Source organism: Parambassis ranga, chromosome 16 (genome assembly GCF_900634625.1).
Source record: "Parambassis ranga chromosome 16, fParRan2.1, whole genome shotgun sequence".
Taxonomy (NCBI): Eukaryota; Metazoa; Chordata; class Actinopteri; family Ambassidae; genus Parambassis; species Parambassis ranga.
The window spans coordinates 16441037-16456992 of NC_041036.1; the positions used below are offsets into that span (position 1 = coordinate 16441037).

A 15956-nucleotide genomic window follows, 5' to 3' on the forward strand; every position below is an offset into this window, starting at 1 on the left:
CGGAGAAACGCCTGCGTCTCTGGCCATCTCCGCCAGGTCCGTTTTCAGCCGTACCTTAAGCTGGATCCATACTCCGCGAGACAAAGAGCGGAGAACGCGCTCCACGGGTGGTAAGAGATACAAAAAAAATGTCTTTTCCGCACTGAGGTACCATACTCCGCGAGACGCGTGTGTGCAGAACTCCTCATACGGCCCGCCCACTAAACTATAAGGAAAGACTTTACTGAGTTTTTTAACACACCACAAGGACTTGTGCCATGGCAAGAGGGCATTATACAGAGAGGGAGCCTGCAACAGCGTGAGATGTCCGGCGATGAGTTGTGAAAATGCGACATTAAAAGTAACAATAGCAAAGATTCAGTGTTTGTGCCTTTATGACCACATTTGCACATCTACTGTGTTCCAATGTGCCTGCGATACTTCAAACTGTCCGGTGATGAGCTGTGAAGATGCGACATTAAAAGTAACAATAGCAAAGATATACAGACATTGTTAACGAGCCTGTTATGCCCGGGTATGTAGGAGTATATAGAATGGTAACAGTCACCATCTGGTATGTGTGAATGGCAGTCTGGAGTTATTGGTGACAAATCACCCTGACTTGCCTTTCTTTCTTTCTTTCTTTTATTGCTCATCATGCAAACCGGTATGGTCTTATCTAAATCTGATGAATCAGTGCTGTTTATACACCTACCTATATACCTGGAGAGGCTCTTGCGCTTCTCCACTTTCATCACGCCCACAATAAATTCTGACCAATCACAGCATGGTTGCCGCACAGCCTTGAAAGACAAAGTTCGGCCCGGACCCTGTGCACAGGAGTGCGGATCAGCGGGCGGTCAGAGACAAAAAATGACGTCATTTTGTGGGCGTAACGTCTGCAGGGGGGGAAAAATGTCTTTGTCTCGCGGAGTATGGATCCAGCTTAAGCCTCCCGTGCTGCTCTGGAGAACTCTCTGAGCGTGCCTTCCGACCACCCGCCAGCGTCCTCCTCCCCCTCCATCTTTACCTTCGCTCCGCCGTAGCAAGCCATGCCAAAGTCCAGAAAAAAAAAAAAATCACTTCTGACACCAATGTAAAGGAACGGCCCGGAGACGTTGCTGTTGCTTAATCCCACAACGGGTCTTTATTTAGCGTCAGCAGAATGCGCTACAATTGCGGCAACCGAGTCCGGCAACCACAGAACAGGGCAGTCTCAACGACACTCAAAAACTATCTGCCCGCCAGAACCACAACACCCACAATTCCACTGGCAGCCCTCCCCCACTCTGCCTGTCCAATCACTGTGCGTGCACACCTTAGAAATCCCGCGCACGAACAGGACTGGCAGGCAGTTGAGGGCTCGTCAGGACACACACCCACCCCAGGTCACTACAGTATGTTCGGTTTTTTACAGAAAGTCACTGAAAAAGGTCATGGCCTTATTTTCACAATAGATTCTGAATAGATTCTGAGAATAAGGTCAGTATTCTGAGATTCTAAGAAAAAGCCAAACTATGCTGTCTTCACACCTAGACAGTCAGACAAACAAACTAAAAGAAAAAAAGATCTCCAACAACAACAACTCATGTCCAAGTGCTTTCTGAATACATCAGTACTCACAAAGACGAACCTGGATGAGCTGCATTCCCTGAGCAACTTGTGTGGGTTGTAGACTCCGCCTCATGCTACCTCTAGGGGTGAGAGCACTGACCAAATGCAACAGTGATCAAACATCAGGCAGAAAGGATGAGAGCAGAGAAATGGTCTGTGGTCAGCACCTGCAGAACCTCTCCTTTATAGGGCTGTCTTGATAACACCACCTGTTTCCACCTGTTGTCTGTTCCATTTGCACAACAGCAGCTGAAACTGATTCACAATCAGTGTTGATCCTAACTGGACAGGCTGATTTCACAGAAGTGTGACTGACTTGGAGTTACATTGTGTTGTTGAAGTGTTCCCTTTATTGTTTTGAGCAGTGTAGTTAAAACAAGTCAGAAACACTGTTTAAACATAGACTTACACAGAAACATCATTTTGGGTAATAACATCTGTGTAGTGCTGCTTGACAGCAGTGAGAATTTTGCTGCTGGAAGTTGGTGATTCCAAATCTATGACCCACACACACTCACACACTCAGGCTGACATTTTCTCTCAATCCTCAGAACACTGCACATTTAAAACACACAAGTGAAATACAAGGATTCAGTAGGTACGTAGTTTTAAAAAAAAGTGAAAAAATACTCTTACAAGACAAAGTCCCTAGTGATCAAGTATGAAGACAAAAGAGTTGAAGGGGTTAAATCTTTAACAACGTGTTGAACTTTAAAAAGTTCACTGTCACTGTAGTAACAATGAAGAACACAGATCATAAAAGCTTAACCTGGCACATATATACATTATACCATTATACATGTGTTATCTTAGTAAATACAGGCTTACAATGATTTCTTATCTTACAGTAATTGTTCACAATGAGTAATTAAATAAGAATATACAAATCTAAATGTTTTTAAGAACTTAATTCCATATTTTGTGCCTTTTTCATCATCATACAGCGCATACACACATTTTATTGTTATGAGAACTTTTGTCTGGGTTTTGGTTCATGAAACTGACGCTCATTTACAGGAAACAGATGATGACACATCAGCACATTCCTTTTACTGGAATCATTGCGTTAAGTTATCGCAGCTTCCAGATTAAGAGGTACTGTTTTGATGCCTTGGTCCTCTGCAGGATTCACACTAACTACAGGTGACCACAGTATATTTAAATACATATCTGACAAGAGATAATACTGAACAGCAGACTGTTCTGAAGAACTGTATTGAAAGAACACTTTTACAGCAGTTCCTTTTACATAGAAACCTGAAACAGATCATAGGCTATTGGATACAATATGCATCAACAGTCAAAAGTCTTGAAGCTTAACCATAAAATGTTTTGTTTAGAGGCACCTTTGATCCATATACATGGATGACCAGTGACATTTGACCGCAATGTCATACAAATAAGAGATTCTCTTTTATTATTGCACATAAAGAAACATCATCTGTATGACCACACATTAAACTTTGACAAGAAGCTGGGACAAAATGTCCTAACTGAGCTCACACAAACAAATCAGAATATCTGAGCCTTCAGGTTAAGTATCTCTGCAGCCAGCTTCTCAGCATCCATCAGATGCGGAAACCTTTCCATGACTGTGTCCACCTGGTGTGGGTTGAATATGGCTTGCAGCTTCTTGCGAAGCTCTGACCTTTGAGGGTCAAATGCAGCAGGAGATGGCGGTTGTTGCCCCCAGCAATGGTACTGATGGCTGTTGTAAGAACAGCAAGAGTTGTGTGAGTGTGCGCAGTGTATTGAAGAGGGGAGGCTACTTGATGCCCTGGTTTGAGGTCGCCCCTGAAAGGGATCTGACCAGTAACTTTGCTGAGGGTGTGGCGCAACATTATAATAGTAAGGGTTGGAGAGGCTGTGCTGGTGGGGCATGTTGGATGGGAACATATGAGGAGGGTAGGTGCTATAGTTGGAGTCCATGTGACTGTGATGTTGGTGGGTTGTTGAAGGGACTGAAGGGGGGCAGCACCTGCAGGGCTGGCTGCTGCATGGAGGCATGGAAACTGCATGCATTGAGACATGTTTGGGTCCAGGAAGGGCACTCTGATGCTGAGGCTGGAGTCTGTGGGAGTTGCTGAGGGAATGGGACATGTCAGAGTACAACAACCGAACACAGTAAACAGCTGGTTGTGGTTTGTAGTTTAGATTTTTGCACAATTCATTTTACAACCTGTTTGTCCAACAACACAACTGTGCTCTGCTGCAAGAAACACTCACAGTTTTAGAACAAAACAATTTAATTATTTACAGTAAAATTAGCTTTAACAGCCTATCAAAGCACAAATCTGTTTTCTTGGTGGATCCAGAAATCATGAATATAAATATAATGTATAAATATATATATATATAAATATGTAAAACACAATCATCAAGAGATGAGCTCTTTGATGTGTGAATAAAAAAAGTCCAGCAGCTCCACGTTTTCTGGCAGGTACTGAAGTTTCTCCGCTACACTCCACAGCTCTGTCACGTTCTCCAGAAGCGGGAGCTGAGCTGGCCTTTTGGTGGGCTGATCTGTTGGTTCTGCAGTGCCGTCTGTGTGCGAGAGGCAGACTGATGTAGCTTTTATCTATCAAAATGTGTAACTATCTGACAGACATCATATCATGGCCGTGCAGATAAGCTCAATGCATAAATCAGTGTAATCTCATGTCCGATCCAACGGTAACAAACCTCTAGAAACTCCTGCAGTCTGCTGACCGAGCCCATCTGTCCGCTGCTCGTCACCGCTTCGATTCTGGAGACAACACAAACGCACATTTGAGCCATCAGACGTGATGACATCTGCTCATAAAACATTTTGAATGTGAAGCCAGCGTGTACCTGGGTAAGTATTCCTCTTTCAGGTAGAGCATGAGTTTAAAGAACTGACCCTGGTACTGCTTCATCAGAGCATTTCCACAAACCTGAAAGAGACCCACAAAATGATCAACAACTCACAGAGCTCCTCTGATCCTCCAGATGACTCTGGAACAACCATCAGAACTCACTTCTAGAAAATCCAGCAGCAGTGTTGCTGTGATGTCAGCCAGCGGCTCCATGTTGAGCATCTGAGCCAGCCAGCGCCAGCCGTGGTTCAGACCGTGAGGAAGAGACTGAAACACAACAAGTGGCGAGTGTGAGTTATATTCTACAAACCCACCATGTGACCCTGAACAGGAAGTGAGGCGTATTCTTACCCCCTGTTTGGAGATGTAGGGCCACCTCATCTGGATGATGGCAGCGTAGAGACGGATCATCCCGGACATCCTCTTCAGGAAACTGTCCTGGTCTTCCACTCCAGATTCGCCCACACGGTAACCGAGAATCCTGTTGAAGGGGGGAGGGACAGGACCTGAACTCTGTGTTCAGACATTATGTGAGCAGCGATGCCTTTTTGAGTCTCTCACTTCTGATACTCCTCCACAGGCGTGCCGTCCTTCATTGGAGGATAGTGCGGCACAGCGTAAGGGCACTTCTTGTGCAGGCAGGCGAGGATGAGGTCTCCCACCCGAGGGTGCAGCTCCCAGATGCCAGAGGCCACCACAGCAATGGGGAAGGCGGCCTCGTGGTGAGACGCCACCTCCTCCTCTCCTTGTTTCTGTGTGGGGACAAGAAGTTATTTAGATGTGGCTCTTTCTCTCCTGAAAATGTTAGATCTCAAAGTTCTGATTTGGAGTTAATTGATTTCCTCATATTTTCATATCTTGACGGCAGACTCACCACAAACTTCTCAGCCAGTTTGTAGCTGACAAAGTCCAGACCCTGTGGATGCTGCGAGACAGAGACAGACTTCCCACCGGACACCACTGCTCCTCCTGACAGCAGTTTGTCGATCTTGTCAAAGATTTCTCGAAGCTGAGAACCCGAGTTGCTGGAGATTTGACTGACAGGGATGGTGGCTGCTTTCTGGAGCTCCTGCTTCAGTTTCTTTGTCTGAGTCATAAAAAAGTATGGCTCATGAAATCTACCTGGTGTTGATTGGTGCTCCACAAATAAATAAATCGGAAACATTGCTCAAAAAAGTCCAACCTGAGCATCCTTTGTGGTGCTGAGTTGTTCGATGGCCTGAGCACACTGAGCGGCCGTCTGCTGCAGCTCCTTGTACCATTTGAGCGTGCTGTCTTCAGCAGTGTTCTGCAGCCCTGTGCAATAATTCTTTTAAGCATTTAGCTGGTAACAGCCCAACAGCACAGACTTTCTGCCCTAAACATGTAATCATCAAGCATTTAGTGGTCTTGCAGTGGCCACACACCTTTCTTCATCGCCTTCTGTTGGGCTGACTGCGCCGCCTTCTTCTGCACGTCCTGTTGTGCCTGCAGCGCTGCCATCTTCCTGCGCTTCTCTTCCTGCTCCTGCTCCTCCTTCTTCCACTCATGAGCCTTGACCACCTCCTCCTGCATCAGTTGGATCAGCGCCCTCATCTCGTGGAGGGCTTGCTCAGCCATGGTCATGTCCTCCACGCTGGGGAACTGTCCCTGTAAAGACAGTGAGGTGAGTTTTTCCGCTATGTTCCCACAAGTGTCCTACAGAATGTGCAGTGTTTTAACTGACCTCGGCTGTCTTTCTCACCACCACTGACACCTGGGAGCACAGCTGGTTCCCACGGGTGCTGTAGGAACTGATGCTGGTTGGTGGGAGGTCGGTCTTTGTCTGACTGGATGGCCTCAGCAGCTGGTTGAGCTGCAGGATTTCTACCTGGATGGTGTGGAGGTTTTGCAGTCTTTCCCTGCCATCCACTTGCGTCTGCCTCTCAAGCTCCGCCTCCCAAAGTTGCTGCTGCTCTGGCTCAGCAACTTTTTGGCTCAGGTTCAGATTCTGATTGACAGAAAGATTAGGAGAAATGTCCAAGTGTTTAAATCAGCAGGACCTGAAATGATGTAGTTTTCTGCAAATTTAAAGGTGTCATTCTCGCTCACAGTATCTTTTCATATCATCATACCTTCATTCGGTGTCGCTGCTCTTCCTTCAGCTTTTCATAGCGGACCATGCTCTCTTTAGTTCTACAGTGCAGGAAGTGGAAAAGCAGTTGATGACACAGCATTTCAGAAATGTTACAATAATTTTACTCCTCGTTGTGTCTTACTCTCTGTCCCTCATGTCTCTCATACTCTGGTCTTCCTGCTTCTGCTTCAGCTCCATCAGTTCCTCGAAGCGTTTCAGCTGCTCTGATGCTGCGTCAGCCACCGCCACCACCAGCTTCTCCTGCCGCAGTCTGAGCGCTGACTAAGACCAGAGATTTAAGACATCAGTCAGGTAGAACTGCAGAGTCCTTAATAATCAAATGCGTCGAAACAGAGCACAGCCCGACCTTGGCCTTTTCCTGATGTTTCTTCTCAATTCTGACAATACAACCAGCCGTCTGCATGGCTTTGGATGACAGCAGGGAAATGGCGGGTAGTGACACTGGACTGGAAACCTTGCTGACATCAGCCTCTGGAGTTTCACTATTCATTTCATCACTAACAGCCTAAAACACAGATTCAGCACACAATTAATTAAAAGTGTTTTTATTGTGAATCTGAGTGCCACCTCATCCAATCTGAATTTACCTTGCAGGAAAGGGGACTTGCCAGATGCCGCCGCTTGTTCTTTAAAGGTGTGGCTGCAGAAAATGTAGTGTTGATGGTGTTGATGTCAGAAACGGATCCTGCAGAGGAGTCAGGGCTGCAGCCTCCAGAGCTGGAGCAAAGAAAGGAGGACTTCTTCAGGGGCCTCGAGCTGAGGCGGTCCATTACGCCCGCACAGTTAGGAGACAAGCCGAGGTCCCCTTTGTATCCTTCTAAAATATGCTGCAAAAACACAGGAGTGCGTTAATCACAGAGTGCCTGAACACACAACACGGCTTCATAAATCAGAAGACACGATACACAAATGGTCTGGTAATTAATTGTGTAACGATATTTCACATCTACTGCTTAAAATGCCGCTAAGGAATTGTAGCTAGTGTCCTCTGACATGTACGGGCGTTAAATGTAATGCATTTTCACGCTAAATACTGGTAAACTAGCTGGCTAGCTAATGTTAGCTAACAAACACTCACCTCGCCTCTTTCCGCCCAGTACGGGTCGAACTTGATTTTTCCTTTTTTTGACATTTTTAAACCTTGTAAAGTTTCCCTTAGTAGATTTTTGGAAGCCATCTTGACAAAGTCGAGACTACAATAACAGCAGTGGAGATGGCCCAAGTGATGCAGACACTCCAAAACAAGCTTTGACTTTCAGCATTTGTCTGGAAACACTGCTTCAACGCGTCCTTTGATACGTCAGAAGCAGTTGAATCGCGCGAGTGCTTTAAACAACGCGTTACCATGGCAACCCAAGAAGACAGAGAAGCGTCTTTCTTAAAATACCTCGTACGGTTTTTACACCGTTCGTCATTAGTTGGTCATTACGGCGTTTTTTAAATGCGCCGTTCTTTAAGTTAGTCACAGCAGCGTTTGTAGTCTGTGATAATGATCCTCTCTTGGTTTTCTTTCTGAATTTTACTGCTTGTGGCCAATTTCTGATCAACACAATCAGACCAAATCAATTCAGCACAGATTAGTGACTGAGTTACCTGTTGTGTAGTTTCAACTTATGATCTTACAGCATGAAGCTGATTAGGGTTGATAGTGTAGTGGTTTGGGTGATGAGCTATGGATATTTTGTCTTTTTTGTTTAAGAAATGATTGAAATGATTTGTTCAGCACTAGATACCATTTCAAATTTCTGATAATTTATTTGTTAGAAATTTAGACTTTATTCACTTTCATTATCCACTTATTTGTATGAGTTTGGTAAAGAATACTGCAACTTGTATAAGTCCATCATAAATGCTCCAAAAAGTGTCAAGATTTACAGACCCGACCCGGAACGTGTGCATTCTCGCATGAGTTGTCTCGACAGCGCCCCCTACTGTAAATAGGAGGTTACTGCATACTAACATTGGATGGATGGAAAAACATATCTGCATGTGTCTGTGTATTAATGAACACAAGAATATGGTGATAACTGAGTTATGCTCACAGTTTAAAAGAAACATACATTTCTCCTATGGAAGGGTAACCTTACTGAAACAATACGGAAAAGTGTTAATGCTCCCATGACTAAACTTTGTATAGGAGACAAACGTATGTTCGGTTTTTTACAGAAAGTCACTGAAAAAGGTCATGGCCTTATTTTCACAATAGATTCTGAGAATAAGGTCAGTATTCTGAGATTCTAAGAAAAAGCCAAACTATGCTGTCTTCACACCACATAACTATGTCAAGTTAGACAGTCAGAAAACAAACTAAAAGAAAAACAGATCTCCAAACAACAACCACTCATGTCCAAGTGCTTTCTGAATACATCAGTACTCACAAAGACGAACCTGGATGAGCTGCATTCCCTGAGCAACTTGTGTGGGTTGTAGACTCCGCCTCATGCTACCTCTAGGGGTGAGAGCACTGACCAAATGCAACAGTGATCAAACATCAGGCAGAAAGGATGAGAGCAGAGAAATGGTCTGTGGTCAGCACCTGCAGAACCTCTCCTTTAAAGGGCTTGTCTTGATAACTGCCTCTTATTTCCACCTGTTGTCTGTTCCATTTGCACAACAGCAGCTGAAACTGATCCACAATCAGTGTTGATCCTAACTGGACAGGCTGATTTCACAGAAGTGTGACTGACTTGGAGTTACATTGTGTTGTTGAAGTGTTCCCTTTATTGTTTTGAGCAGTGTAGTTAAAACAAGTCAGAAACACTGTTTAAACATAGACTTACACAGAAACATCATTTTGGGTGCTTTGCTGCTTGACAGCAGTGAGAATTTTGCTGCTGGAAGTTGGTGATTACAAATCTATGACCCACACACACTCACACACTCAGGCTGACATTTTCTCTCAATCCTCAGAACACTGCACATTTAAAACACACAAGTGAAATACAAGGATTCAGTAGGTTCGTAGTTTTAAAAAAAGTGAAAAATACTCTTACAAGACAAAGTCCCTAGTGATCAAGTATGAAGACAAAAGAGTTGAAGGGGTTAAATCTTTAACAACGTGTTGAACTTTAAAAAGTTCACTGTCACTGTAGTAACAATGAAGAACACAGATCATAAAAGCTTAACCTGGCACATATATACATTATACCATTATACATGTGTTATCTTAGTAAATACAGGCTTACAATGATTTCTTATCTTACAGTAATTGTTCACAATGAGTAATTAAATAAGAATATACAAATCTGAATGTTTTTAAGAACTTAATTCCATATTTTGTGCCTTTTTCATCATCATACAGCGCATACACACATTTTATTGTTATGAGAACTTTTGTCTGGGTTTTGGTTCATGAAACTGACGCTCATTTACAGGAAACAGATGATGACACATCAGCACATTCCTTTTACTGGAATCATTGCGTTAAGTTATCGCAGCTTCCAGATTAAGAGGTACTGTTTTGATGCCTTGGTCCTCTGCAGGATTCACACTAACTACAGGTGACCACAGTATATTTAAATACATATCTGACAAGAGATAATACTGAACAGCAGACTGTTCTGAAGAACTGTATTGAAAGAACACTTTTACAGCAGTTCCTTATACATAGAAACCTGAAACAGATCATAGGCTATTGGATACAATATGCATCAACAGTCAAAACTCTTGAAGCTTAATCATAAAATGTTTTGTTTAGAGGCACCTTTGATCCATATACATGGATGACCAGTGACATTTGACTGCAATGTCATACAAATAAGAGATTCTCTTTTATTATTGCACATAAAGAAACATCATCTGTATGACCACACATTAAACTTTGACAAGAAGCTGGGACAAAATGTCCTAACTGAGCTCACACAAACAATCAGAATATCTGAGCCTTCAGGTTAAGTATCTCTGCAGCCAGCTTCTCAGCATCCATCAGATGCGGAAACCTTTCCATGACTGTGTCCACCTGGTGTGGGTTGAATATGGCTTGCAGCTTCTTGCGAAGCTCTGACCTTTGAGGGTCAAATGCAGCAGGAGATGGCGGTTGTTGCCCCCAGGAATGGTACTGATGGCTGTTGTAAGAACAGCAAGAGTTGTGTGAGTGTGCGCAGTGTATTGAAGAGGGGAGGCTACTTGACGCCCTGGTTTGAGGTCGCCCCTGAAAGGGATCTGACCAGTAACTTTGCTGAGGGTGTGGCGCCCCATTATAATAGTAAGGGTTGGAGAGGCTGTGCTGGTGGGGCATGTTGGATGGGAACATATGAGGAGGGTAGGTGCTATAGTTGGAGTCCATGTGACTGTGATGTTGGTGGGTTGTTGAAGGGACTGAAGGGGGGCAGCACCTGCAGGGCTGGCTGCTGCATGGAGGCATGGAAACTGCATGCATTGAGACATGTTTGGGTCCCGGGAGGGCACTCTGATGCTGAGGCTGGAGTCTGTGGGAGTTGCTGAGGGAGTGGGACATGTCAGAGTACTGGCTCTCAATTGAGCCGAGGCCAGAATCCAGGTACTCCTGAGACATGTTGGCATAGTAATGACTTGACATCGTGTGTAGCCCAGGCCACTCTTTCTTACACTGGCTTCCTGTTGCGGAACACGGCATATGATTGTCCTCCCAGTACAGCAGGTTATTTTCACTGACCTGGGCAGGATGTGGAGACCTCTGCTGGTCCCTCATGAGCTCTGTGGTACAGTCTCTAGGGTGGGAACAGGCATTTTGAGCAGGTCCAGCATCAGGTTGGAGCTGTTTGGGTGATGATCTGGCATTTCTCTCTTCTTTCGCAGTAGTAATTTGGGCTTTCTCCCTGAGTTCATCAGCTAAGGACAGATAGGACTTGTGTGCACGCTCGGGATGATAAAACTTACATTTGAGGCCGTAAGTGCATTTTTTGTCTGAGAGGAAAAAACAAGCCAAAACATGAATAAACCACATTCTTGTGTATTGTCCGACATCTCTAGAAGTGTAAACAACATATTTATGTACTTTCACACTTCCTGAATGCTAATTCTATCTTACCATATGGACAGAGCTGTCTCTTGTGCTCCATTGGCAGAGGCTTTTTCCTGAGGAAGTTGTCAAGGCTGGGGCCATGGCGACCCAGGGGGTCATCTGGGGGCATGAATCTACACAAAACACAGACATAAATTCAGCCCGTGACAACTCAGCTGTGTGTTGAATAATTAAACACTGCAATATGCCCTCTGGAACCACTTTAACAAAACATTATTGGAAGGCTCACATAGAAATACAGGCTAATTGCTTACTTGTCATTTACAAAGGAGTACATGAGGAGCCTCTCCTCAATGCATTTCTTCCACTCAGGTCTTTCTCCTTGGAGATCACGGTAGGTGTCATTGGACACAATCACTCCATCTGACTCGTATGCCAACTTGACGATGAAGCGGTCGTCATAGCAGACCACTCGTTTGCCGCCGACTCGTCGAGATGGAGTGAAGACGACTATTTTCTGTTTTTCAAGCTCCATCAGGATGTGCTGATCTGAAAACACAAACAACCATGAATGAGATCACTAAGGTGGTGCTGACCTTTTACGATGTATTAAATCTTGTTTTACAATGCCTGTGCCTGTCGTATAATTAGATAATACTTATCAGGCACTTTGTTATGTAACATCACACACATTTGTTATTATCTACACCAATTACCTACTAAATACAAAAACCAGTGATCATTCATGGGAAAAAAATATGTCAAAAAACATTGTCTCAACAAATAATATGTCATGTTATTCAGTGTAATACAAACATGCACTGTTAATGCTTATTAAACAAGTTGAAGTTAAATATATGAACCAGTTTTTCTGTGTGATGTTTACTTAAGGTGCTTCTGGAGGGCTCTTGACCTCTGGTTGTAGATGGTTGTCAGCACTTAACTGAGTTGACTAAACTACGATAGGTAGGGAAAAAACACAACTGTACTTCCTGATGGGGCTTCCCCATGTGTGCCTGCAGGCTAATATTTACTTCCTTGTTCACAGATTGAAAACAGAACCTTTGGATGGCTCCACCCAAGCTACACAGTTACTAAATCCTGAGAGCCACTATTTATCATGAGAGCACCCGTTTCAAAAGAACGACCCAACCTTCAATACTGTTGTTGTGTTAGGAGTTAGGTAAGCAAGGCTAGAATGAAAATAATATGTGTTAGGATGAATAAAAGGCTTCGTTTTTCCTCAGGCATGATGCCTCTCTGGATTGTATAGATACACCCAGAATGACTCAGTTGTCTGAAATGTAGAGGCTTTTATAGCCTGCTACTGTCTGAGTGTAGGATATTTAACCCACTCAAGAACAATTACAGACAATTATTCTGAATACTCTTGCTGTGGTTGTGGCTTCATAGTGAGACTTAATTTGTTGGCCAACAGAGTAAACCTGCGTTTCGCAATGTATTGTAATGTAATGTATTGTTTTTGTATTGTGCTTTTTGAAATAAGTGTATTAGTTTGGCCTCTGACAACACTGAAGCAGTATCTCGTGGCTGCTGTGGGAATGAATCACTGATACAGGATTATCACTCACTAAGGCGAGATCTTAGTGGTCATCACATGTACGCCTTTTACAGGATTTGATTACTGGTAATGTGAAAAGTATAAAAAGAATTAACAGCTTTACAATCTGCTGACTGTTTTTTGGCAGGGATAAGCATATTAATTAAGATATACATATGAGAAAGTCATCAAGCCAACGTTTTTAACTCTCTCTATAAGTGGGAGAGCAGCTACTGGTGACTAGAAACTCAAAACCAACTTGCCAAGTGAAGGCAGCCTGCCCCATGTCTTTCAGGTTTGTTTTCATGGGATAAACATGCATGCTCATTTGCAGAACTAAACATCTGTTCCTGTATTTAGAGCCTTGCTAAATTAAAGTGAAGTGCCAGTTGATTTTTTTAGCACAAATAAAAGCATGACAAAAGCAGGAAAATGAGGGAAATTATAGCATCTAGATCTAAGGGCTGTTCCTGGAAACTTTCACACCAGCTCCTGTGTCCCTGCAGTGCTTAATCACCTTGTTTCTCTAGCCCATGTGTACTCTGTGAGAACTCAGACCACACCCAATTCTCAAAACTGCTTTAGTTTGTAGCACAGCTGTGAAACTATCATTTTGATACTTAAAATCTCTGACTACCCATGGACATACTATATGAACATCGCAGTGTGAATACAACACAAAGCTTTTTTCACTTTGGTTAAAAAAAACCCCAGTGGTCTACTCCACACCTACAGAGCCATCCATCTGCTTTGGTTTATACATCTTGTGACCTCACCTGTCAGGGGGGCATCAGGTCTGGGCTGCTCTTTGCGCCAGGTAGGCACAAAGACAGTGATGGCATCATGACCTCTGTCCAGGAAGAAGTTTACCGCGAGCTGTATGCCTCGGCATGAGAACACTTCCTTGTTGCCATGACTGTGAGAAAGGATTAGTACAAATAATTAGACTATAAATACTGTGAAACCACAGAATGTACTTTGAATGTTGGCTTTAACAAGACCTTTCCCTCTAGCTATCACGCACATTCAGTACACCATGTATCTGCTGAAGGGTGGAGATTTTGTGTTCTGTTTCAAGAATTTGCATATTCTTTCACCTGTCGTTGCAAAAACATGCAAAGGCAGTGCAGTAAACACCCTATCAAAAGGTCAAGTGAGGTGACAACTTGGTATTAAGTGAGTTTGAAACATGTAGTTTTACCGGTGTTTTACTGCCAAAGTAAAGACTGAGTAAAAACACTGTTGGCTGAATTACCTCATGGCTACATTGCTGCCATCTATAACTATGGGTCTAAATTCTGTTGCTGTGTTCTTTCCATCTCCGAGTTGTGGTGTGATTCTGGGGGGCCCGAGAGTCCAACTAGGAGGCAGCAGAGAGTCTTTGAGGCTCCTTTCATTGCTGTCAGAACTGGAGACAGCAGGCGGAGCGCTGGTTCTGCTCCGAACCAGCTCTCCTAGCACAGCGTTAGTGTCTGTGCTTAGGTCCAGCTTCCTCAAAGCAGCCTTCACCTCTGCTGAGGAGTAACCCAGTTTCCTAAAGAAGTCCACTCTGAGCTGGAGCTCCTCGCTGTCAGCTTCCTGCAGGTCTGAAGGCGTTCTCTGGCTGGGCAGTGCTTGGGCCATCCTGAAGCATCTGAGTCTCTTTTCAGCAGCATAGAAGACGTGTTACATCTGCTTGTGGGTGACTGCAGGACAAAGATATTTGGTTGAGGCATCAAAGCACGCTCTCTGGAAGATGTAAACAACAAAACAAACATAAAGTTTGACCGCAACATCCTTTCTAGCTGATATGGTCCACACATCATGTGTATTTCTGAACATATTGACAAGTGAGTTTGCGTCTTTCTCACAATTAAATTACAACAAAATGCAATACATTGAACTAAATAATAAGAAGAGTAAGAAGCTACAACCCTTTCACATCACTTCTTAATATCTTCTTGACAGATTTGTCCTTGTTAGTGTGGACAGACAAAACTACAATGACACATCCACAGGTATGTTATTATAGCCTGTGTCATGTTTCTGTGACATTTAGCCCAGCATCTAATGAAAGGAATCAGATGAGGCTTGTAAACATACTGTAAACTTTGACAGGCTCTTACATAACACTCACCTCAACATAACAGAGAAGAAGAAGAAGAAGAAATGTGGGCTCTGGCCTTACTACTTACATACACACTCAAAAACACAGACACACTCTACCTGAACAGGTAAGAAGAGCGGAACTCTCTCTTGCTAATCCGTAGGCAGCTAAACTTATACAGTCAACTTCAAACAAACGCAGCTGAGCAGAGAGGAAACACACACCTACCTGCTCTGTGTGTGTCTTTGTCTTCGCAGAAGTCACTTGAAGTCTCGCTAATGTTTCGCTGTACAGTAAATGTAACGCAGTTCCGACTTTTTAGCCCCTCCCGCTTTGGAAAGGATTTCTTCCCGTCCTGTCGTCCTCCCGTCACAGGCATGCGGAGTCATGAATCATTTGCATACAGGGCAGATGAGATAAGGTGTTGCTCTTCCTCTCGGCTGTCAGCCTGTCGTTCACGCTGCGGTTTACCTGTCACCACACTTGTTTCTGCTTTTTCCCTTCAGGCGGTTGTAGTTACAGGAAGGTTAATTAAACATAACCTTATCTGTAGGCTGTGAAACTACCATTTACAGCCAGAGCCCAGGAAAGAAAGCGCATTCAACCTGATAGCAGGCCACAATGTCCATACCAAGTCTGTAATGAGACGCTTACAAACGATATGTTTATTCTTTTTTGACATTTTTTTACACACGTCAAAATGAATGTTTTTAAAGGAATATGGCGCCTCCTAGTTGTCAGGGGCTAAATGACAGACTCCCACTGCTCATTCACTACAAATGAGAATGAGAGGAACAACTACCACAACTCTGTTATTAATA

General features: G+C 43.8%; 2 protein-coding genes and 1 long non-coding RNA gene across 7 annotated transcripts; 1 reads left to right on the plus strand and 2 right to left on the minus strand.

Annotated features, from left to right (window-relative positions):
- The first annotated feature begins 3996 nt into the window (after window positions 1–3996).
- LOC114448505 (uncharacterized) lies at window positions 3997–5844 on the plus strand. The gene is made up of 3 exons (XR_003671908.1): window positions 3997–4898; window positions 5011–5152; window positions 5299–5844. It is a non-coding gene; the product is annotated as an uncharacterized LOC114448505 (long non-coding RNA).
- LOC114448504 (nucleoporin GLE1-like) lies at window positions 3997–7797 on the minus strand. The gene is made up of 15 exons (XM_028425488.1): window positions 7625–7797; window positions 7155–7373; window positions 6893–7051; window positions 6668–6807; window positions 6524–6584; window positions 6136–6399; window positions 5837–6059; window positions 5614–5726; window positions 5305–5517; window positions 4992–5182; window positions 4782–4911; window positions 4593–4697; window positions 4426–4508; window positions 4276–4339; window positions 3997–4137 (listed from the first exon to the last, which is right to left on the minus strand). The coding sequence occupies exons 1-15, from the start codon at window positions 7721–7723 to the stop codon at window positions 4069–4071; spliced, it is 2133 nt and encodes a 710-aa protein (XP_028281289.1). The 5' UTR covers window positions 7724–7797; the 3' UTR covers window positions 3997–4068.
- A 1782-nt stretch (window positions 7798–9579) lies between these two features.
- zc3h12aa (zinc finger CCCH-type containing 12Aa) lies at window positions 9580–15659 on the minus strand. 5 transcript variants are annotated; one of them, XM_028425483.1, is made up of 6 exons: window positions 15364–15659; window positions 14305–14734; window positions 13826–13965; window positions 11803–12037; window positions 11555–11661; window positions 9580–11430 (listed from the first exon to the last, which is right to left on the minus strand). In XM_028425483.1, exons 2-6 carry the CDS (start codon window positions 14670–14672, stop codon window positions 10415–10417), a joined length of 1866 nt encoding a protein of 621 aa, XP_028281284.1. In that variant the 5' UTR covers window positions 14673–14734; window positions 15364–15659; the 3' UTR covers window positions 9580–10414. The 5 variants fall into 5 exon arrangements, with proteins under 5 accessions (XP_028281284.1, XP_028281285.1, XP_028281287.1 ...); XM_028425484.1 differs by having other exon boundaries at window positions 14305–14775; XM_028425486.1 differs by having other exon boundaries at window positions 15360–15659.
- Window positions 15660–15956: the final 297 nt, after the last annotated feature.